Source organism: Bombina bombina, chromosome 9 (assembly GCF_027579735.1).
Source record: "Bombina bombina isolate aBomBom1 chromosome 9, aBomBom1.pri, whole genome shotgun sequence".
In the NCBI taxonomy this organism is placed as follows: domain Eukaryota; kingdom Metazoa; phylum Chordata; class Amphibia; order Anura; family Bombinatoridae; genus Bombina; species Bombina bombina.
Window position 1 is genome coordinate 140,218,458 of NC_069507.1, and position 25,484 is coordinate 140,243,941.

General features: G+C 38.4%; 1 protein-coding gene across 1 annotated transcript in view; it reads right to left on the minus strand.

Moving 5' to 3' along the window:
* CPEB3 (cytoplasmic polyadenylation element binding protein 3) overlaps nucleotides 1-25,484 on the minus strand; it is a 422,665-nt gene that overhangs the window by 121,410 nt on the left and 275,771 nt on the right. Inside the window, exon 8 of the mRNA XM_053692412.1 lies at nucleotides 20,746-20,837. Within this exon, the coding sequence (XP_053548387.1) occupies nucleotides 20,746-20,837 (92 nt within the window). The remainder of the gene's footprint in view (nucleotides 1-20,745; nucleotides 20,838-25,484) is intronic.

Genomic DNA, 25,484 nt, shown 5'->3' on the forward strand with positions numbered 1-25,484 from the left:
CCTAGATGGAAGGCACCACGGTTTGCAAAACCTTTCTCCCAAAAATAGCCTCAGAAGAAGCAAAACGTATCAAATTTGTAAAATTTGGTAAAAGTGTGCAGTGAAGACCAAGTCGCTGCCTTACATATCTGATCAACAGAAGCCTCGTTCTTAAAGGCCCATGTGGAAGCCACGGCCCTAGTGGAATGAGCTGTGATTCTTTCAGGAGGCTGCCGTCCGGCAGTCCCATAAGCCAATCTGATGATGCTTTTAAGCCCAAAAAGATAGAGAGGTAGAAGTTGCTTTTTGACCTCTCCTTTTACCAGATATAAACAACAAACAAGGAAGATGTTTGTCTGAAATCCTTTGTAGCATCTAAATAGAATTTTAGAGCACGGACAACGTCCAAATTGTGTAACAAACGTTCCTTCTATGAAACTGATTCGGACACAAGAAGGTACAACTATCTCCTGGTTAATATTTTTGTTGGAAACAACCTTCGGAAGAAAACCAGGCTCAGTACGTAAAAACCCACCTTATCTGCATGGACCAGATAGGGCGGAGGAACACTGCAGAGCAGCTAACTCTGAAAACTCTTCTAGCAGAAGAAATGTGCAACCTAAAACAAAACTTTCCAAGATAATAACTTAATATCTATGGAATGTAAGGGTTCAAAAGGAAACCCCTTGAAGAACTGAAAGAACTAGATTAAGACTCCAGGGAAGAGTCAAAGGTCTGTAAACAGGCTTGATTCTAACCAGAGCCTGAACAAACGCTTAAACGTCTGGCACAGCTGCCAGCCTTTTGTGAAGTAAACAGAAAAGCAGAGATTCTGTCCCTTCAGCGAACTCGCAGAAAATCCTTTCCTCCAAACCTTCTTGTAGAAAGGAAAGAATCTTAGGAATTTTTATCTTGTTCCATGGGAATCCTTTAGATTCACACCAACAGATATATTTTTTCCATATATTATGGTAAATTTTTCTAGTTACAGGCTTTCTAGCCTGAATAAGAGTATCTACTACAGAATCTGAAAACCCACCGCTTGATAAAATCAAGCGTTCAAACTCCAAGCAGTCAGTAGGAGGAAAACCAGATTCGGATGTTCCAATGGACCCTGAATAAGAAGGTCCTGTCTCAAAGGTAGCTCCATGGTAGGCCGATGACACATTCACCAGGTCCTGCATACCAAGTCCTGCGTGGGCCACACAGGAACTATCAAGGTCACCGAAGCCCTCTCCAGATTGATCCTGGCTACCAGCCTGGGAATGAGAGGAAACGGTGGGAATACATAAGCTAGGTTGAAGATCCAAGGTGCTACTATTGTATCCAATAGAGTCGCCTTGGGATCCCTGGATTTGGACCCGTAACAAGGGACCATGAAGTTCTGACGAGAGGCCATCAGAACCAAGTCTGGAATGCCCCATAATTGAGTTATTTGGGCAAAGATTTCCAGATGGAGTTCCCACTCCCCGGATGCTCCTCCATCGCCAGGGAACTCCTTGTTACCCCCTGATGGTTGATATATGTAACAGTCGTAATGATGACTGATTGAAACCTTATGAATTTGGCCTTTGCTAGTCTAGGCCAAGCCTTGAGAGCATGAATATCGCTCTCAGTTCCATTATGTTTATCGGGAGAAGAGAGTCTTCCCGAAACCATTAGACCCTGAGTTTTCAGGGGTTCCCAGACCGCGCCCCCAGCCCACCAGGACTGGCGTCGGTCGTGACAATGACCTATTTTGGTCTGCGGAAGCTCATTCCCTGTGACAGGGTGTCCAGGGTCAGCCACCAACGGAATGAATCTCTGGTTATTTGATCTACTTGTATCGTCCGGAGACATGACTGTATAATCCCATTCCACTGTCTGAGCATGCCCCGGTGCAATGGTCTTAGATGAATTCGTGCAAAAGGACTATGTCCATTGCCGCAACCATCAACCTATACTTCCATGGACTGCGCTATGGAAGAATAAGAACAGAATGAAGTACCTTGACAAGAGCTTAGAAGTTTTGATTTTCTGGCCTCTGTCAGAAAAACCTTCATTTCTAAGGAAACTATTATTGTTCCCAAGAAGGGAACTTCTTGTTGACGGGGACAGAGAACTTTTTTCTATGTTCACTTTCCACCTGTGAGGATATGAGAAAGGCTAGGACAATGTCCGTATGAGCCCTTGCTTTTGACAGAGACGACACCTGAATCAGGATGTCGTCCAAGTAAGGTACTACTGCAAAGCCCCTAGGTCTTAGCACCGCTAGAAGGGACCCTAGTACCCTTGTGAAAATCCTTGGAGCAGTGGCTAATCCTGGAAGTGCCACAGGTAATGCTTGTCCAGAAAGGCGAACCTTAGGAACCGAAAAATGTTCCTTGTGGATAGGAATACGTAGGTACGCATCCTTTAAGTCCACCGTGGTCATGAATTGACCTTCCTGGATGGTAGAAAGGATCGTTCGAATGGTTTCCATTTTGAATGATGAAACCCTTAGAAACTTGTTTAGAATCTTGAGATCTAAAATAGGTCTGAATGTTCCCTCTTATTTGGGAATTATGAACAGGTTGGAGTAAAAACCCATCCCTTGTTCTCCTAATGGAACAGGATGAATCACACCGCATGCTTAACAGGTCTTCTACACAGTGTAAGAATGCCTGTTCGAAGATAATTGAGACCCGTGAACCTTCCCCTTGGGAGTAGTTCCCTGAATTCCAGGAGATAACCTTGAGAAACTATTTCTAGCGCCCAAGGATCCTGAACATCTCTTGCCCCAACCTGAGCAAAGAGAGAAAGTCTGCCCCCCACCAGATCCTTCCCAGATCGGGGGCCAACACTTCATGCTGTTTTGGTAGCAGTGGCAGGTGACTTGGCCTGCTTACCCTTGTTCCAGCCTTGCATCGGCCTCCAGGCTGGCTTGGTTTGAGAAGTATTACCCTCTTGCTTAGAGGGTGTAGAATTTGAGGCTGGTCCGTTTCTTGCGAAAGGGACGAAAATTTGGCCTATTTTTAGCTCTTAAAAGACCTATCCTGTGGGAGGGCGTGGCCCTTTCCCCCATGGATGTCTGAAATAATCTCTTTCAAGTCAGGGCCAAACAGTGTTTTACCCTTGAAAGGGATGTTAAGCAAAAGCGCTCTGCGCGCCACGATAGCAAACCCTGAATTATTCGCCGCTAATCTAGCTAATTGCAAAGCGGCATCTAAAATAAAAAAGAGTTAGCCAATTTAAGAGCTTGAACTCTGTCCAAAAACCTCCTCGTACGAAGATTCTTTATTGAGCGACTTTTCTAGTTCTTCGAACCAGAAACACGCAGCTGTAGTGACAGGAACAATGCATGAAATTGGTTGTAGAAGGTAACCTTGCTGAACAAACATCTTTTTAAGCAAACCCTCTAACCTTTAATCCATAGGATCTTGAAAGCACAACTATCTTCTATAGGAATAGAAGTGCGTTTGTTTAGAGTAGAAACCGCCCCCTCGACCTTGGGGACTGTATGCTATAAGTCCTTTCTGGGGTCGACTTTAGGAAACTAATTTCTTAAATATAGGGGGAGGACAAAGGGTATGCCGGGCCTTTCCCACTCCTTATTTACTATGTCCGCCACCCCGCTTGGGTATAGGAAAAACATTGGGGGGGCACCGGAACCTCTAGGAACTTGTCCATCTTACCTAATTTCTCTGGAATGACCAAATTGTCACAATCATCCAGAGTAGATAATACCTCCTTAAGTAGTGCGTGGAGATGTTGAAATTTAAATTTAAAAGTTACAATATCAGGTTCTGCTTGTTGAGAAATTTTCCCTGAATCTGAAATTTCTCCCTCAGACAAAACCTCCCTCCTGGCCCCTTCAGATAGGTGTGAGGGTATGTCAGAAAAGATATCATCAGCGTCCTCTTGCTCCTCAGTGTTTAAAACAGAGCAATCACGCTTTCTGATAAGTAGGCATTTTGGAAAAAAAATGCATGCAATAGAATTATCCATTACAGCCATTAATTGTTGTATGGTAATAAGTATTGGCGCACTAGATGTACTAGGGGCCTCTTGTGTGGGCAAAACTGGTGTAGACACAGAAGGGGATGATGCAGTACCATGCTTACTCCCCTCATTAGAGGAATCATCTTGGGCAATATCATATCTATGGCATTATTATCCCTACTTTGTTTGGACATTATGACACAAATATATCACATAAATTTAAATGGGGAGACACATTGGCTTTCATACATATAGAACATTGTTATCTGATGGTTCAGACTGTTAAACAGGCTTAAACTTGTTAACAAAGCACAAAAAAAACGTTTTTACAATAAAACCGTTACTGTCCCTTTAAATTTTAAACTGAACACACTTTATTACTGAATATGTGAAAAAGTATGAAGGAATTGTTCAAATTTCACCAAAATTTCACCACAGTAACTTAAAGCCTTAAAAGTATTGCACACCAAATTTTGAAAGCTTTAACCCTTAAAATAACGGAACCGGAGCCGTTTTTACATTTAACCCCTATACAGTCCCAGGTATCTGCTTTGCTGAGACCCAACCAAGCCCAGAGGGGAATACGATACCAAATGATGCCTTCTATAAGCTTTTTCAGTGGTTCTTAGCTCCTCACACATGCATCTGCATGCCATGCTTTCCAAAAACAACTGCGCATTAGAGGCGCGAAAATGAGGCTCTGTCTATGACTAGAAAAGGCCCCCAGTGAAAAAAGGTGTCCAATACAGTGCCTGCCGTTTTTATTAAAACAATCCCCAAGATTTAACAACTATTAAAAGTAATAATCTGCCAAATATACTTAGTAAAGTAATCGTTTTAGCCCAGAAAAATGTCTACCAGTTTTTTAAGCCCTAATGAAGCCCTTTATTCTTTTACTTAAACAAAGAAAATGGCTTACCGGAAAATGACAGCTTCCAGCATTACCGAGTCTTGTTAGAAATGTGTCATACCTCAAGCAGCAAAAGTCTGCTCACTGTTTCCCCCAACTGAAGTTACTTCATCTCAACAGTCCTGTGTGGAAACAGCAATCGATTTTAGTAACGGTTGCTAAAATCATTTTCCTCTTACAAACAGAAATCTTCATCTCTTTCCTGTTTCAGAGTAAATAGTACATACCAGCACTATTTTAAAATAACAAACTCTTGATTGAAGAATAAAAACTACATTTAAACACCAAAAAACTCTAAGCCATCTCCGTGGAGATGTTGCCTGTACAACGGCAAAGAGAATGACTGGGGAAGGCGGAGCCTAGGAGGGATCATGTGACCAGATTTGCTGGGCTCTTTGTCATTTCCTGTTGGGGAAGAGAATATCCCACAAGTAAGGATGACGCTGTGGACCGGACACACCTATGTAGGAGAAAATCACTTTCCTGGGCTACATAGAAATCACTTTCCTGGGCTACATAGCAGCCTGTTCCAGGCAGAGAAAGGATCATCAGGCAGAGCTACCCAGTCTGGGTAGCTGGAGTCTGCCACAGGGTAGGACCCTGGGTACTGATGCTGTGGTAACTTGCCAGCTACATCGCTGCAGTCGGCAGGGAGGAAGAAGGACCCGTTTGGCGGAGCTACCCAGTCGGGGCAGTCGGGGTATCCGTCACAAATAGATAACCCTATATTTTTGTGGGAGTCACATAAATCACTGGTTAGACAGGGAACTGATAAAATAATCTATTGCTAAGAAAAACAAAACAAATATTGTACTGTATTGAACTACTTGACAAATTGCAAGAAATAGAATGACTTTATAAATATAATTCATAATATATGCATCCTTATCGGACAACCTTCAGCAGGCAAGATCTATTGTACACATGTAATTACTAGAGAAGGTAAAGAAAATAACTTTATACAGAATATTTTACTGAAGGAAATAAGTCCAGCACCCTTTTAACTTGAACGTACTCTCAAATTACGTAACAAAAAGTAAAGCAGTAGATAACATAGGTATTTATTAAAGCCAGGGTATCGCCGATACATTTTTTTAATTCTTTTTTTTTAAATAATATATTCTTCAAAAAAAGGTCTAGAGAGTTAACTGCATAATCCAGTATATCGAAGAGGTCATTCTTACTCCAATCCCAGATCATAAAGCATTGGCACTAGATGCATTAAAGACTATTAACTATTGCATAAGAGGAACTACCTACATACAAAAGCTCAGGACCAGGTGGATTTTCAGACATATATAATAAAAATCTTTAAACTTTTAATAATGCCACACTTAAAGCTATTTCATTATGGTGATCACAATAATCATGTTCCTTTAGAAATGTATGAAACCCACATAGCAGGAATCCCTAAAAAAAAAAGGAAAACCTTCAAAGATCCTTTTCCCCTCCATCTTTATTAAACTTAAATGTAAAAATATTTACGATGGTCCTAGCCAAAACAAACGGAATCTTGCCTCAGATTACACATGTAGAACAAGCTGATTTTGTTCCCTGTACAGATGCCAGGAATAATAATATCAAAGTCTTGTAGCCAATAGATTGTATAACATTGTCCAACACTCAGTGTTAAAGGGACAGTTCACCCAAAATGTTTCTCCCATTTAAATTGTTCACAATGATCCATTTTACCTGCTTAAGTGTATTAAATTGTTTATAAGTAGCTCCTTTACCCCTATTTTGGCTTTTGAAACAGTTGATTTAGTTTGTGGTTTCCCAACCTATACTAAAAGTTTTGATACTGGAGTCTCAGCTACTGAATAGCCGAAGTAAACACAGACAGCAGAAGAATGACACTCCCAGTGGGGTGCAGGATAGTTCAGTAATAAAATGATAATTTTCCATTGTATTGAGCTTAAGTTTTCCAGACAAATATAAGATAACAAAGCAAGTGTGTGTACACAAAGTGACAACATAATGAGATCTGATATTACCTGAAGCTCAACCCAAAACCAGCTACTTCCTATACCCAAATATACCTGAAAATGCAATTTATCACACATTTTATACCCTGCAGCTGGTATAACAAGTCATTGAAAATACATTAATATAAAAAGAATTTTACAGTGTACTGTCCCTTTAAGTCTTTACAGGAGCTAAAAAGGAATTCAATCAGCTAGATAGATGGCTCCTACAGCGTTCACTTTAAACAAAAGAGGATGATCTAGCTAGCATATCTTTATTCTAAATTCAGAATGTATGGCTAGGGTCAATTCACAGCACTCTTGCAGAAATGTAGTTATAAAATGGTAGCAGACAAGGGCCGTCTCAGCTCTTAATGACTGTCACTATGGAAATTCTAAGCTGCCTACATTTGACCTAACATTGGCTTTAGAGGTATCTATCCGCACTAACAAATATCAAGTCACACTTTATGCAGATGACGTATTGCATTTGCTGTTACCATCATGCCCAACTTCACTATCGACCTGCTAGAAGAATTTTGTAACTTTGGCAAATTGTTTTGTATTGTAACAGAAGTCAGAAATTCTAAACGTTAACATGGCCACGTGTACATTCACTGATCCTCAACATATTTGCCCCTATAATGAACAAACATGCGCCATCCAATATTAAGGAATCAATAACGTAGTCAAAACAAACATAGTGCTATGTATAATAATTATATACAGAAAAAAATATGGACAAGGAAATATAAGCATATTTATACAAGTTAGCAAAATGTCTATTCTACCATGTATATTATTTCTCCTGCAGGTTGTCCCGAAACGGCTCCCAAACCAGTTTCGTAAAAGGTTATAGTAAAGGCTTAACTCTCATATCTGGGGCCAATTGAAACCTACAACTTGATAATCCAATATGCTCCTGCCTATTACATCTGGTGGTTTGGTGGTTTCTGACATAACCCTATATAAAGCATTTTGCTAAGGGTGCATGACTGGCATACATAAACAAAATAACCTGGATCTCTATGGGTTTGCATATCCTCAAGATTGCTAATTTAGGTTTATTGGGATCCGATATCAAAGGAATATAGATTAATCCTCATTGATCAATTTAAAAAAATACATAAATTACAACATTTTTCATTCCTGAGATACTATTCTAACAACCACTAAATGTATCTCAACATACAGATCTCCTATACCTTATGCCTATATATGTGGACTTTGGCCTTCATCACATATCCTATGATGAAGTGTTCTGAGAACTTCATCCCAAATTTAAATATTTAGTGGAGATTGATAACACTCTTGCTGCTGTCAAACTACTTTGTTACAGTATACCGAAACCTAAAGAGGAGTTGAGAGATATAGGTAATCGGATATTCACAAAATGTCTGAAATACGCACAATTTACTCGCCTTACAGAAATGCAATTTCATTGCCCAACCATATTTGAATGATTAAAGTTTGATAAGTATATTTAAAAAAAAAAAAAAAAAAAAAAAAGCCCTTGAAAATTACTTGAAAAGTTTAACCCCAATAATATCTTAAAAACTACCAGCTAATGCAACCTCCCAGCTTGTGAGCACAAAGACACCAATAACAAATATTTGACATTAGAGTCAAAGGCCTGGCACACAATGCTTAACATAAAACTATTATATCCTCTCAGATACTAGACCTAAGCTACAAAATTATGCTCATGCGGTATTTAACACCAAAGCTTTTGAAACCTAACTACCCTGCATCCTCTAGTCTCTTTTAAAGGGACTGCAGAGAGCTTGGTCATATAAATCACAAATGGCAGTCATGCAAATACTTTAAACCCTTTTCGTCACTAATTCAGTAATTTGTATGTACATTATTGGGAGCACAATTCCATCTAGAGCCACCAATAGTGCTGTTGATTTAACTACCTAATTTTTACTTGCAATCTTAAAGGGATATTAAATAGTGCTCCTTTAGTAAAAATAAATATGTTAAATCAAAGTAAAACAAAAAGCAAACAACTTACTTGTTTTCTTGCAAATTAAACACTTAGATATTCTCACTGTAGCTACTGCCCTCAAGGAGATGAGGAGATATCTTTTGAACTTAAGCATATTCTGCATATTCTGAGCAAAACAGACTGTCTCTCTAGTATTAGCTATATAGTAAAACAGGTCAAGTTACTCTAGAAGATTTATTAAACCAAGTTAGATCGTTTACCTGTGGAGAAACCATCCTCCTTGTAGGGCTGTGATGAGAAGTAATGGACACCGCACAAATAAAGTTTAAACAAATAAATAAAAGTCTAATCTACTATAACCCACAGCTTAGTGCTTTTTTATTATAACAATACAACAGACTGTTTAACATCTCTTTAAAGACCTAACACAGTTTCACTCCATGAAATTTTATTGGAGTCAATATTTGGACAAATTCGGACAACAGTTATTGTATGAACAATAGCCGAGAATGATGGGGATGACTGAAGACTATAGCCCTGATGATCTAAAGCTCTCCATTATGGCGAGATTAGAAAGAGACAGATTTTTGCTTGAGATCTGTTTATGCCCTGGTGTGAAGGAGAGACATATACATACAATGCTTTAAAAAAGTCCTCAAAAGATTTTGTTTGATCTCTGGCGCATGCTGGCGTATTTTTTATATCATCAGGACATCTGACTGTGGACCTACTGATCTACTTATATGGGCCACAGCTGGAAAACCTTAGTCATATAACACCATAATCCAAAATATGGCAATGCTGGCGTGATGTTCCGGTTCCACCTATCCTTAACCAGCATTTGTTTTCTTTTTTCTTCTTCTGATATTTTACTTTCCCTGATAATGTAATTTGTTGAATATATATTTCTTTTTAATAAAGGACCACTCAAAGCAGTAGAATTGCATAATTAGCAAGTGCATAATAAAAAAGACAAATGATTTTTAACACCTTCTCACAATTTCAAATAAGCAGTAGATTTTTTTTTCCGGAAAAAAAAAGAAAGTATTTTTCTCCCATTTTCTGGCCCCCTGCATCATGTGACAGACATCATCCAATCACAGACTAGTATACGTATACCATGTGAGCTTCTCCACATGCTTAGTAGGATCTTGTTCCCCAAAAAGTGTGCATATAAAAAGACTGTCCAGAATTTGGAATGGAAGTAAATTAGAAAGGGTCTTAAAACTGCTTGCTCTTTCTGAATCGTAAAAGTTTATATTGACATGAGAGTCCCTTTAATGTCAACATTTACAAGGATTTGTGATTTTCATTTAACATTTTTCTGATCTTAGGCAGGTTTTCGTTCTATAGTCTTCATTCCTTACAGAAATGTTACACATTATCAGTAGATGCATCTTCAAGATCGAATCAACACTATTATACAGTGCTGTGATGCTAGACTGACTACGCGGGATTTGCAGAGATGTATTGTTTTAATTCAATTTCTTAAAGGGACACTGAACCCAAATTTTTTCTTTCGTGATTCAGATAGAGCACGCAATTTTAGGCAACTTTCTAATTTACTCCTATTATCAAATGTTCTTCATTCTCTTGGTCTTTTTTTGAAAAGCAAGAATTTAAGTTTAGATGCCGGCCCATTTTTGGTGAAAAACCTGGGTTGTTCTTGCTGATTTGTGGATAAGTTCACCCACCAATAAAAAAGTGCTGTCCAGGGTCTGAACCATAAATTGGCCTGAACCAAAAATTGGCTGGCTCCTTAGCTTAGATGCCTTGTTTTTCAAATAAAGATAACAAGAGAACTATAATGATAATAGGAGTAAATTAGAAAGTTGCTTAAAATTGCATGCTCTATCTGAATCGCAAAAGAAAAAAAATTGGGTTCAGTGTCCCTTAAGGCCCATTTTATTTCAGAATCTGCAGCTGACTAATCTTGTTAATTCATTATCATTTTATGTTATAAGTATCTTTTTACTTGAAAAAAAAAGTTAATATGAATAAAAACAAAAATGTCAAGTTTATTAGCTAAGAAAGAATCTCTGCAAGACTAAAGGTCTTTTGCATTTGAACATTTTACTATCATTAAATTTAACTGTATATACTAATAAAACTCAAAAACATTGGTGCAAATAAACTTGTGTTTTACACACCAGCGAAGATCACAAAAAAACCTCTCAGGTTTGGGCAGCCATAATCTAGATTTAAAAAAAATGTTCCCCCCACATAGGGCAGATTATCAACCTCTTTCTGGCCAAATAATATTAAAACAAACAGAGTAAATTAAAAATAATTGAGCTTGGTAATTTTGTATTCAAGTACAGTTTTTCTCCACACTATCCTAGGACAACTAAAAATGTACGCCAGGGGTCATCAATCGTGACCCTCCAGTGGTTTTGAAACTACACTTCCCATGGTGCTCAGCCAGCTTAAATGCTGGCTGAGCATTATGGGAAATGTATTTCCAAAACCTCAGGAGGGCCACAAGTAATGACCCCTGCACTAGACCATTGCTCTTCTTGAGATACTTCGATCCATATTCTTTGTTACAATTTTAGCAGCTAAATAATAAACACAGTAACAGTGCACAAGTGAAGGTTTTTCTTAAAGGGACAATAAACCCAAATTTTTTTTCATGATTAGGCTGACCATATTGCCGCTTTAAAAAGGGACACATATGAAAAATACATATGTCAGGGCTGTTTAAAGAAATGGTTTTGTATAAGAACCCTCACATATGTATTTTTCATGTGTTCCTTCTTAAAGCGGCAATATGGTCAGCCTATTCATGATTCATATAGAGCATGCAATTTTAAGCAACTTTCTAATTTACTCCTATTATCAATTTTTCTTTGTTCTCTTGCTCTATATATATATATATATATATATATATATAAAATAATGATTACACCTGAGGTCACTGCGAGAAATACTCTACTCCCAGGAAAAAATAAATACGTTTGTTTTAGTAGATGAAAAATACAAAAATGCTTCCAAGGAAACATAATAATTATAGGGGAAAAACAAGCACTACAGAAAAATTACATTTACTGCAGAATAAATGTAAGAATGTGTAAAATTACATTTTGATACAAAAATTGCATGTTCTCATTAGTTATATTTTTTCTTGCATTGCTGATAGAGTATAACAAAGTGTTTAACCCCTGCAAGGGGTTAAATATGTAGCTAAAGTAACACATGCTTCAGCTCCTGAGCAGTGCTGGCAAGCGCATGCTGTTTTCTGCAAAAGAATTACAACTCAAAAGTGGGACTTTACTTTACTTATGTGTTTAACCTCACTGCAGGTAAATAATGCAACAAAAATGATTTTACATGAACAATAATAACGTGATTTTTACATAAAGAAATCTCTTGTTTTGTTCTATTACACCTCATTGTGAAAAGCACAAAAATATGTAAAGAATTACAGTAGAAAATAAATGTGTTTACAATTAAAAAAATGTGTCCCCCTATTCTATGACTGGTCTAGTATATCTGTAAATCAAAAATAAAGGCTGATTTAGGACCAGACACAGGAACTTGCAGCACATGCGGTTTTTAAGAAGTTTTCAAAATTGCATAAACTTTTTTTTTTTTTTACTATAATGTCCCTTTCATTGCACTGGATTACAGATTTTTGGCCATATGAATTTTTTTTCTAGGTCTAACGAATCAGACAAACCATTTAGGTCAGTAATGCATAAGGAATACATTGAAAAGGCAAATAAAATATTTCTTTAAGAGTCTTGTGGTAAAAAAAAAATACAAATTCCACCTCCAGCACAGTCTGTTGACCTATAAAATAATCAAAGTGATTGCTGGTTGATTTTGGATCTTTGCTATATACAGCAGCTTTATAGATATGCAGCAGGCCTCCTGACTATTTGTAGCACAAACTTATTATGCAGTGTTTAAGCAGCTGATACACTTGTCAGATGACACAGCTAAAATCACAGAGCTGTGCTTTGGGTGTGGACTGCAAAACGGATAATCTTAAATCTCTAGGAATAGAAACAAGAGAAGCCAACTGTATGGGCTGCTTTTTAAAAAAGACCTCATAACGAACAGCCTAAATGAAAACACAGGTGTTTAAATGCGAGTCTCACAGTCTTAAAGGTACAAACACTTTGAGAGGATAATATAAAATGATACTATATATATATATATATATATATATATATAAAAATATTGAAACCTCTGCAATATACTTTCAAATATTTATTTTGTCCCCTTTTCCTGTAATTCCATTCTGAAATTATGAGCTTTTCAGCTCCTGTTAGAAATGGAAGTGCAGAACATTGTTATATTCCCCAAGCAGTTGGCTGAACTCTCTAGTGACCTATTTATAACTGTTTCTAATTGGCCACAGCAGAGAAGGTAACCTAAGTTACAACATGGAAGCTCCCATTGTTTTATAGACACAAACTTTACACTTATTTTGTCAATATTTAAGCAACTAATGAAACTTTAAAATATACATCTACGTTATTCTCAGACTAATCTTTACTTCGACTGCATCATTCTATCTAGCTTTTATTTAGTGTTTAATGTCCCTTTAAAATTAAACGATGTCAACGTAACTAGATCAGTCTGATAAGGGTGCACAATTTTGTAATATATTTAGTTAACTATATTTGTGTGACAGTAAAACCAAAAGAATTTTGCTGATAATTTATAAAACAAACAAAAAAAACTTTATCCAATAGTAATAATATGATGTAACTACTGTGCATTTGACAAAGAAAAGACTAAATAGGTATTAAAACAGATTAACAATTACTTAAAAGTACATTAAAGTCAAAATTAAACTTTCACAATTCAGATAGAGAACACAATTTTGAACAAATGTACAATTCACTTCCATTATCTAAATGTGCGCATTTTTATAATGCAGACTGAGGCACTAGCTCTTACTGAGCATGTGCAAGAATTCACAGAACATATGCATATGTATTTTGTGATTGGCAGATGGCTGTCACATGATGAAATGGGAATGAAATTTTGAACTAAATGAAATTTGGCAGAAAAAAAATCTACTACTTATTTGAAATTTAAGCGCTTTTGCTTTTTTTTTTTTATGCATGTATTGATTATGCTATTCTACTGTCTTTAGAGGTCCTCTAAAATGGACACTCAAGTCAAAATAAAATGTCATGATTCAGATAGAGCATGCAGTTTTAAAGACACTTCCCAATTTACTTCCATTCATAAATTTTGCACAGTATTTTTATATTCACACTTTCTGAGGAACAAGTTCCTACTGAGCATGTGCTCAAGCTAAATAATCTAGTGTGTGATTGGCTGATGTCTGTCCGATGATACAGGGGGCTAGAAAATAGGAGAAAAAAATAATTCAGAAAAAAAAATAATCTACTGCTTATTTGATATTCAGAGTAGGTGTTATTGTCTTGTCTTTTAATTATGCACTTATTAATTATGTAATTCTTCTGCATTGAGCGGTCCTTTAAGGTGCTACAGCTGACCCAGTGATGTACAATTTTGTTGCCTGTGAAATTTAATTGAATTGCTAAATAAATTCAGTTTTTATCCAGTTGCGTGTGCTCCTCATATATTGCATTAATCAGCATTGTGTCAGCCAGAGTAGAGTGTAGTGCTGGATTTGGATAGTCTATTAACTTCTCAAACCCTTAACGACTCTTCTCTACTTTCAACTTTCTCCTCTATCCACCTGCACCACCCGCTTCATCGGTCTTTAGTGGTCAAGACCTGGCAGACTACTTTTTAAACAAATCCCATACTATCCGAAGCAACATCTCGACACAAGCCTATCTTCCATCTCCACCCCGGTCACCCTCTCCGCCACTATATCCTCCATTTACTTGCTTGACCCCCTGCAATCTGGCTTCCTTCCCAAACACTCAACTGAGACTGCCCTCACCAAGGTTACAAATTAATTTCTTTCTGCTAAAAATAATGGCCACTACTCTATACTTATCTTACTTGACCTCTTAGCTGCCTTCAACACAGTTGACTACCCCTTCCTCCTATAGACTCAGCTCTCGGTCTCTGTGACACCACCACTCTTGGATTAATTCCTATCTCTCTAACAGGTCCCTTTCATTCTCAATTGCTAATTATTCCTCGTCTTCAAAGCCTCTATCTGTTGGAGTACCTCAAGACTCTGTCCTGGGACCACTAAGCAACTAATCCACTCCCTGGTAATCTCCCAATTTGACTACTATAATAATAACCTACTAACTGGCCTTCCTCTCTCCCGCCTCCCCCCCCCTTCAATCAATCCTAAATGCCTCTTCCAGGCTAATCCACATATCCCGCTGCTCTGTATCTGCTGCCCCTCTCTGTGAGTACCTTCACTAGCTGCCCATTCACACCAGAATTAAATTCAAAATTCTCACCCTGACCAACAAAGCCCTTACCAACACTGCCCCCACTACCTGTTCCCACTAAACAAATATACTCCAGCCCGCCCCTTAAGGTCTAACAATGATCTGCTCCTTCCATCATCACCTCCTCACATGCTAGACTGCAGGACTCCTCTTGTGCGGCACCAACCCACAAGAACGCATTTCCTCTCAATGCCCAACTTTCCCCTAATCTTTTCTCCTTTACACACTTCCTAAAATACACTTTTGTTCAAGGAAGCAACCGCCCAACTCAGTAACAAATGAATTCCACTTATCTAATTATTGACTTCATCTTACTCTGTACTAGCATCATGCTCAACCTTGCAGCCCCACCTCCTGTTTCTCACACTTCTACCTTTCTAGATTGTAAATTCCCCCTGTATTTGTTTAAAAAAATGTTGCCCTGTCTTAAAAATATTCTATCATCATTGAACTTATATCTTTTTTTACCCATGGACAGTGCAGCTGAATTTGCTGGTGCCTTTATAAAGTATAATGATAAATAATAATGTAGCCACCTCTCAGGGGACATTTAGGTGTCTTGTTTTCTGTATATATTTTTTTTTACTCGACAGTCTGCTAAAACACTGGACTGCCCAGTTGAATATTGGACACCTAGCACCCATAAATATGACAGACACGGGGGAATAAATAGTGGAAGTAATAGAAATATCACACAAAGACAACATTATGGTTTACACAGTTGTACTAGTTCATACCTTGAACCTTAAAGACCATGCAAACACAGAAATTACAATTTAGTAGCTTGAGCTTTAGATTCCAAAATTCTAAATTTAGAGGCAAAGCTATGAATCCGTAAAACTAATTTTAAAAAAACCCACAACTTTTCCGTTGGGAAAAAAAAAAAAAAAGAGAGAGAGAGAGAGAGAAAAAGTTAGATACATCCAGACACATAAAACAAAAAATGCAGTCTATCACCACATTCAGAACACGGTAGAATCTCAACTAGAAGGAAAACTTCTGTTATAGCTATTGCTTGTAGTCTCTCATTTGGAACATAAGTAGAAATCCAACATGAAAACATGCAATCATATTTTGTACTAATGTGTTGTAGGGATTTTTTTTTATTTTAATAACAATAATAAATCTAAGTCTAGAGCAAACTTTTAAAATCACAAGACTTTGTTAGTATCACAAGGTTTTGATAAAATCAGTAGAGATTTTATGATAACACTACAAGATATCTTAGAGGGTAGTATAACTGCACTTAGCATGTGCAAAAAAAAGAGATTTCATGATAAAACCCAGCACAAGAATAGAAATTGGATGTTTGTTACTACCAAGAAGAGGCAGCGTATAAATGCTTTCAGTAAAGGCAAACCTATTAAAAGGGACATATAAGTCAACATTAAAGGGACACTGTACCCAAAAAATTTCTTTCGTGATTCAGATTGAGCATGAAATTTTAAGCAACTTTCTAATTTACTCCTATTATCAAATTTTCTTCATTCTCTTGGTATCTTTATTTGAAATGCAAGAATGTAAGTTTAGATGCCGGCCCATTTTTGGTGAACAACCTGGGTTGTCCTTGCTGATTGGTGGATAAATTCATCCACCAATAAAAAAGTGCTGTCCAGAGTACTGAAACCAAAAAAAAAGCTTAGATGCCTTCTTTTTCAAATAATGATAGCAAGAGAACAAAGAAAAATTGATAATAGGAGTAAATTAGAAAGTTGCTTAAAATTGCATGCACTTTCTGAATTACAAAAGAAAAAATTTGGGTACAATGTCCCTTTAAGCTTTCATAATTGAGACAGTTTGCATTTTTCACCCTTTTGCTGCTAAGCTCCCCCCCCCCCCCATTTTAAACTTTTTTGCTACCTACATTTAAACCCTATTGAAAGTAAAATTTCAGTGAGTGACACAAATTATTATTTATTTTTCAGCAGGACCAGCAGATTCAGACTATTCCATTATTATATTTATAATTCATGGCATGTAAGAAAGCTGCGGTAAAAACTGTTCCCAAGTTAAAAAAGGTATCCAAAATAAAAAATTTAAGCCTAAACTAATACCCCTATAAAAATAAAAAATCCCCCCAAAATAAAAAACACCCCCTAATCTAATACTAATCTACCAATATCCCTTAAAAGGGCTTTTTGTAGGGAATTGCCCTAAGTTAAACAGCTCTTTTACCTCTAAAATATACTAAATCCCCCCTAACAGTAAAACCCCCCCACCCACCAAACCCCCCAAAATAAAAAAAAAAAAACACTAAAAAAAAACTAAACTACCCATTGCCCCTAAAGGGGAATTTGTATGGACATTGCCCTTAAAAGGGCATTTAGCTCTTTTACTGCCCTTAAGCAATCAGCTCTCTTTCAAGCCCAAAAAAACACTAATCTAAAAAAAAAGTCTAAGCCTAAGCCCCAAATAGGTACTCACTGTTCCTGAAGTCTGGCGGAGAAGGTCTTCTTCCAAACGGATCCATCATCTTCTATCTTCATCCGGAGTGAAGGTGGCGCAGCGCAGAGTGGAGGTGCGGAGCTGTGTTCCCGATGCCTGGATCCTCAACCGCGGTCCTCAACAACGGTGGTGGTGATTGGCGGCAGCATTCCTCGGTGGCATGGAGGCTCCACTTCATCTGATGTCCGTCGTAGACTGAAGATTGAATGCAAGGTACCGCAATTAATTTGGGGCACCTTGCATTCGTATTGGCTGAAATTTTGAAATCAGCCAATAGGATTAGAGCTACTGAAATCCTATTCGCTAGTCAAATCAGCCAATAAGATTTCATTAGCTCTTATCCTATTGGCTGAATTTAAAATATCAGCCAATAGGAATGCAAGATACCCCAATAAATATGGGGTACCTTGCATTCAATCTTCAGTGTACGGCGGACGATCGCATGAAGAGGAGCCTCCACGCCGCAGAGGATCACCACATCTGGGAAGACCGATCCACACCTCCGCTCTGCGCCGCCTTCGCTGTGGATGAAGACAGAATATGATGGACCCGCCTGGAAGAAGACCTTTTCCGCCAGACTTGAGGAACCATGAGTACATATTTGGGGCTTAATGTTAGGGTTTTTTTTTTTTTATTTTGGGGGGTTTGGTGTTACTGTTAGGGGGGGACTTGGTTTATTTTTAATGTAAAAGAGCTGATTTTCTTTAGGGCAATGCCCTACAAAAAGCCCTTTTAATGGCTATTGGTAGTTTATTCTTAGAATAAGGGGGTTTTCTTATTTTGGGGGGCTTTTTTCTTTTCATAGGGATTAGGTTTAATTTTTTTATTTTGGATAATGTGGTTTATTATTTTGTGTAATGTTAGACTTTATTTTCTGTAATTTTAGAATAGTTTAAAAGTAGTTTAATTTATTTTTAAAGTAAAGTTAGGTTTTTTATTTTAATTGTAATTTAGGATTATTTTAATTTATGTAATGGGGTTAATTTAGGGGGTGTTAGGTTAGGGGTCTTAGTGATTAGTTATTTGCGTTGTGGGGTTTGGCAGTTTAGGAGTTAATAGAAGTATTATGTTAATTGTGATGCGGATTAATGGTGATTTAGGGGTTAATAGATTTATTAGGTTAATTAGCGATGTGGGTTAATGGCAGTTTATGATTTAATAAAAATGTAAATGTATTAGGTAGTTTGCGATGTTGGGGTTGGCAGATTTAGGGGTTAATAATTTTATAAGGTAGTTCGTTGTTTGTTTGTTTTCTCAATGCTTATTGCGGGCAGTTAGTTTGGTTTTTTTTTCTACTTATTGCGGGTGGTTAATGGATTCCGAAAATGGCAGTGGATTCTTTCACCACCATGCCATTTTCAGAATCAACCTGGAAATTCTTTTGGCTGCGCGCGCAGCCAACATTCTTTTGGCTGCCTTGCGCTGCCAACATTCCTTTGAGGATGCGTGTGCAACTGGCGAAGTACGATACACACACGCACACACACACACACACACATATATATATATATATATATATATATATATATATAAATACACACATATACATACATACGCACAAATGTACATACACATATACATACACATATACATACATATATATATGTATGTATATGTATATGTGTGCGTATGTATGTGCTTTACTTTTACAAGACGAAATTTAGCTCCGACAAGATTTGAACATCACGAAAGTCTGCCTACTTCCACATTTGACATTGAACGAAAATGCCCAATGCACAAGTCTATTAAACTTTTATGGAACTCTGTGGTGAAAATATTTCTACGTACAAATAAATTTATTCTATAGTAATATGGATGAAAAAAAAACTTGAGAAATAAACTATGAGTAAAGTCATTCTGTTATACTTAAAAATGGATGCAACAGTTAACTATCTCAATAAATTTTCCATAATTAATTGTGTAGCAATGAAAAACGGAATAAGATTTTTTTTTTATTTTTGCAGGCAGAAAAGGGTTGATACTGGATGGGGGATTATGGGTAAGAATATGCAAATGAGGGGTTCTCACTTTATTGCTTTGAAAATGTAATTTACATGCAGACTTCATAATGCCATTGCTATACTTCTGAGACAGTGGTTAAAGGAATAGTAAAGTCAAAATCAAACTTTCATGATTCAGATAGAGCATGTCATTTTAAACAAGTTTCCAATTTACTTCTATTGTCTAATTTGTTTTGTTCTCTCCTTGTTTGCAGAAGCATAGCCTGGTATGCTGAGGAGCGCACTTCTACTAAGAGCTAGCTGCTGATTGGTGGCTGCACATATATGCCTTGTAATGGGCTCATCCAATGTGTTTAGCGAGCACCAAGTTGTGCATTTCTGGACCTTTAAAAAAAGAATATAAAAAAAATAAAGCAAATCAGATAATAGATGTAAATTGAAAGCATTTTAAAATTGTATGCCCTATCTGAATCATGAAAAACATTCATAGTTTTATGTCCCTTTAAAAGTACATGAAACCCAAAATGTTTATTTTTCATGACTCAAATAGAGCATGTGATTCCAAACAACATTCCAAATTACGTTTTTATCCAATTTGCTTCATGCTATTAGTATCCTTTTTTTGAAGGAGCTATGCACTACTGGGAGCTATCTAAAGACAACTGGTGAACCAATGAAGAAAGGCATTTTGTGCAGCAACCAATCAGCATCTAGCTCCCAGTAATACATTGCTGCTCTTGAGCCTACCTAGGTATGCTTTTCAACTAAGGATACCAAATGAATAAGGCAATTTAGATAATAGAAGTAAATTGAACAGTTGTTCTAAATCATAAATTGTGTCCGTTATTTGCATATCCATACCTAATTATCACTTGCTCCAGAGAAAAACACCTTCTTCCAAGGATTTTTGAGTAAAGTCACCTAAATTTGTTTAGATGTGCAGATTTGCCGATCATTGGATTATTTTTAAAGATATGCTATAAAGAGTAAAAGTAATTTTTTACTGTAATTAAACCTATTACTATATGCTTAAAAGACTATTTCAAAAATAGTTTCTCTCTATCTGCTGTCAAAAAATATTTGTTTTAAATACCCAACTTCTGGAAGTGGCTTTGCCTATCTCCAAACATAAGAAATTGTATACATCAATATGAATATAAAAACATCACGCAAAAGATACAAACTATTATTTTAGGAAATTAATCACATTACCTTTTGGAGGAAAATAGGATTTGCTTTCTGCTTTATGAGGCCAATCTACCACCAAAGGTCCAAATCTACGAAAGCTTGCAGTGATCTCATCTAGAAAAAATAAATATGTATATACATACAAATCAAAATTGTGGATACGCTTACCTTTCTTGCATAGAAATACTTTTGTTTTTACTATATATAAAGCAAAAATTATACAAATTTGAAAATGACACTGCTCATGGAAAAAACATAATTTATGCTTACCTGATAAATTTATTTCTCTTGTAGTGTATCCAGTTCACGGATCATCCATTACTTATGGGATATTAACTCCTCCCCAACAGGAAGTGCAAGAGGATTCACCCAGCAGAGCTGCTATATAGCTCCTCCCCTAACTGCCATTACCAGTCATTCGACCGAAAACATGCAGAGAAAGGAAAACCATAGGGTACAGTGGTGACTGTAGTTTAATGGAAAAATTACCTGCCTTAAAGTGACAGGGCGGGCCGTGGACTGGATACACTACAAGAGAAATAAATTTATCAGGTAAGCATAAATTATGTTTTCTCTTGTTAAGTGTATCCAGTCCACGGATCATCCATTACTTATGGGATACCAATACCAAAGCTAAAGTACACGGATGACGGGAGGGACAGGCAGGCTCTTTATACGGAAGGAACCACTGCCTGAAGAACCTTTCTCCCAAAAACAGCCTCCGAAGAAGCAAAAGTGTCAAATTTGTAAAATTTGGAAAAAGTATGAAGAGAAGACCAAGTTGCAGCCTTGCAAATCTGTTCAACAGAAGCCTCATTCTTAAAGGCCCAAGTGGAAGCCACAGCTCTAGTAGAATGTGCTGTAATTCTTTCAGGAGGCTGCTGTCCAGCAGTCTCATAGGCTAACCGTATTATGCTACGAAGCCAAAAGGAGAGAGAGGTAGCCGAAGCTTTTTGACCTCTCCTCTGACCAGAATAAACGACAAACAGGGAAGACGTTTGTCGAAAATCCTTAGTTGCCTGTAGATAAAATTTCAGGGCACGGACTACATCTAGATTGTGTAGCAGACGTTCCTTTTTCGAAGAAGGATTTGGACACAAAGATGTAACCACAATCTCTTGATTGATATTCCTGTTAGTGACCACCTTAGGTAGGAACCCAGGTTTAGTACGCAGAACTACCTTGTCTGAATGAAAAATCAGATAAGGAGAATCACAATGTAAGGCAGATAACTCAGAGACTCTTCGAGCCGAGGAAATCGCCATTAAAAACAGAACTTTCCAAGATAACAACTTGATATCAATGGAATGAAGGGGTTCAAACGGAACCCCCTGTAAAACATTAAGAACTAAGTTCAAACTCCATGGTGGAGCAACAGTTTTAAACACAGGCTTGATCCTAGCTAAAGCCTGACAAAAAGCTTGAACGTCCGGAACTTCTGACAGACGTTTGTGTAAAAGAATGGACAGAGCTGAAATCTGTCCCTTTAAGGAACTAGCGGATAAACCATTTTCTAAACCTTCTTGTAGAAAAGACAATATCCTCGGAATCCTAACCTTACTCCATGAGTAACTCTTGGATTCGCACCAATATAAGTATTTGCGCCATATCTTATGGTAAATCTTTCTGGTAACAGGCTTCCTAGCCTGTATTAAGGTATCAATAACTGACTCAGAAAAACCACGTTTTGATAAAATCAAGCGTTCAATTTCCAAGCAGTCAGCTTCAGAGAAATTAGATTTTGATGTTTGAAGGGACCCTGGATCAGAAGGTCCTGTTTCAGAGGTAGCGACCAAGGTGGACAGGATGACATGTCCACTAGATCTGCATACCAAGTCCTGCGTGGCCATGCAGGCGTTATTAGAATCACTGATGCTCTCTCCTGTTTGATTCTGGCAATCAATCGAGGAAGCATCGGGAAGGGTGGAAACACATAAGCCATCCCGAAGGTCCAAGGTGCTGTCAAAGCATCTATCAGAACCGCTCCCGGATCCCTGGATCTGGACCCGTAACGAGGAAGCTTGGCGTTCTGTCGAGACGCCATGAGATCTATCTCTGGTTTGCCCCAACGTCGAAGTATTTGGGCAAAGACCTCCGGATGAAGTTCCCACTCCCCCGGATGAAAAGTCTGACGACTTAAGAAATCCGCCTCCCAGTTCTCCACTCCCGGGATGTGGATTGCTGACAGGTGGCAAGAGTGAGACTCTGCCCAGCGAATTATCTTTGATACTTCCATCATTGCTAGGGAGCTTCTTGTCCCTCCCTGATGGTTGATGTAAGTTACAGTCGTGATGTTGTCCGACTGAAACCTGATGAACCCCCGAGTTGTTAACTGGGGCCAAGCCAGAAGGGCATTGAGAACTGCTCTCAATTCCAGAATGTTTATTGGTAGGAGACTCTCCTCCTGATTCCATTGTCCCTGAGCCTTCAGAGAATTCCAGACAGCGCCCCAACCTAGTAGGCTGGCGTCTGTTGTTACAATTGTCCAGTCCGGCCTGCTGAATGGCATCCCCCTGGACAGATGTGGCCGAGAAAGCCACCATAGAAGAGAATTTCTGGTCTCTTGATCCAGATTCAGAGTAGGGGACAAGTCTGAGTAATCCCCATTCCACTGACTTAGCATGCACAATTGCAGCGGTCTGAGATGTAGACGTGCAAAGGGTACTATGTCCATTGCTGCTACCATTAAGCCGATCACCTCCATGCATTGAGCTACTGACGGGTGTTGAATGGAATGAAGGACACGGCATGCATTTTGAAGCTTTGTTAACCTGTCTTCTGTCAGGTAAATCTTCATTTCTACAGAATCTATAAGAGTCCCCAAGAAGGGAACTCTTGTGAGTGGAAAGAGAGAACTCTTCTTTTCGTTCACCTTCCATCCATGCGACCTTAGAAATGCCAGTACTAACTCTGTATGAGACTTGGCAGTTTGAAAGCTTGAAGCTTGTATCAGAATGTCGTCTAGGTACGGAGCTACCGCAATTCCTCGCGGTCTTAGTACCGCCAGAAGAGCACCCAGAACCTTTGTGAAGATTCTCGGAGCCGTAGCCAATCCGAATGGAAGAGCTACAAACTGGTAATGCCTGTCTAGAAAGGCAAACCTTAGATACCGGTAATGATCTTTGTGAATCGGTATGTGAAGGTAAGCATCCTTTAAATCCACTGTGGTCATGTACTGACCCTTTTGGATCATGGGTAAAATTGTCCGAATAGTTTCCATTTTGAACGATGGAACTCTTAGGAATTTGTTTAGGATCTTTAAATCCAAGATTGGCCTGAAAGTTCCCTCTTTTTTGGGAACCACAAACAGATTTGAGTAAAACCCTTGTCCTTGTTCCGACCGCGGAACCGGATGGATCACTCCCATTAATAAAAGATCTTGTACGCAGGGTAGAAACGCCTCTTTCTTTATTTGGTTTGTTGACAACCTTGACAGATGAAATCTCCCTCTTGGGGGAGAGAATTTGAAGTCTAGAAGGTATCCCTGAGATATGATCTCTAACGCCCAGGGATCCTTGACATCTCTTGCCCAAGCCTGGGCGAAGAGAGAAAGTCTGCCCCCCACTAGATCCGTTCCCGGATCGGGGGCCCTCGATTCATGCTGTCTTAGGGGCAGCAGCAGGTTTCCTGGCCTGCTTGCCCTTGTTCCAGGACTGGTTAGGTCTCCAGCCTTGTCTGTAGCGAGCAACAGCTCCTTCCTGTTTTGGTGCAGAGGAAGTTGATGCTGCTCCTGCTTTGAAATTACGAAAGGAACGAAAATTAGACTGTCTAGCCTTAGGTTTGGCTCTGTCTTGAGGCAGGGCATGGCCTTTACCTCCTGTAATGTCAGCGATAATTTCTTTCAACCCGGGCCCGAATAAGGTCTGCCCTTTGAAAGGTATATTAAGCAATTTAGATTTAGAAGTAACGTCAGCTGACCAGGATTTTAGCCACAGTGCTCTGCGTGCCTGAATGGCGAATCCGGAATTCTTAGCCGTAAGTTTAGTTAAATGTACTACGGCATCTGAAATAAATGAGTTAGCTAACTTAAGGGCTTTAAGCTTGTGTGTAATCTCATCTAATGGAGCTGATTCAAGTGTCTCTTCCAGAGACTCAAACCAAAATGCTGCTGCAGCCGTGACAGGCGCAATGCATGCAAGAGGTTGCAATATAAAACCTTGTTGAACAAACATTTTCTTAAGGTAACCCTCTAACTTTTTATCCATTGGATCTGAAAAGGCACAGCTATCCTCCACCGGGATAGTGGTACGCTTAGCTAAAGTAGAAACTGCTCCCTCCACCTTAGGGACCGTTTGCCATAAGTCCCGTGTGGTGGCGTCTATTGGAAACATCTTTCTAAATATCGGAGGGGGTGAGAACGGCACACCGGGTCTATCCCACTCCTTAGTAACAATTTCAGTAAGTCTCTTAGGTATAGGAAAAACGTCAGTACTCGCCGGTACCGCAAAATATTTATCCAACCTACACATTTTCTCTGGTATTGCAACTGTGTTACAATTATTCAGAGCCGCTAACACCTCCCCTAGTAATACACGGAGGTTTTCCAGCTTAAATTTAAAATTTGAAATATCTGAATCCAGTTTGTTTGGATCAGAACCGTCACCCGCAGAATGAAGCTCTCCGTCCTCATGTTCTGCAAATTGTGACGCAGTGTCTGACATGGCCCTAATATTATCAGCGCACTCTGTTCTCACCCCAGAGTGATCACGCTTACCTCTTAGTTCTGGTAATTTAGCCAAAACTTCAGTCATAACAGTAGCC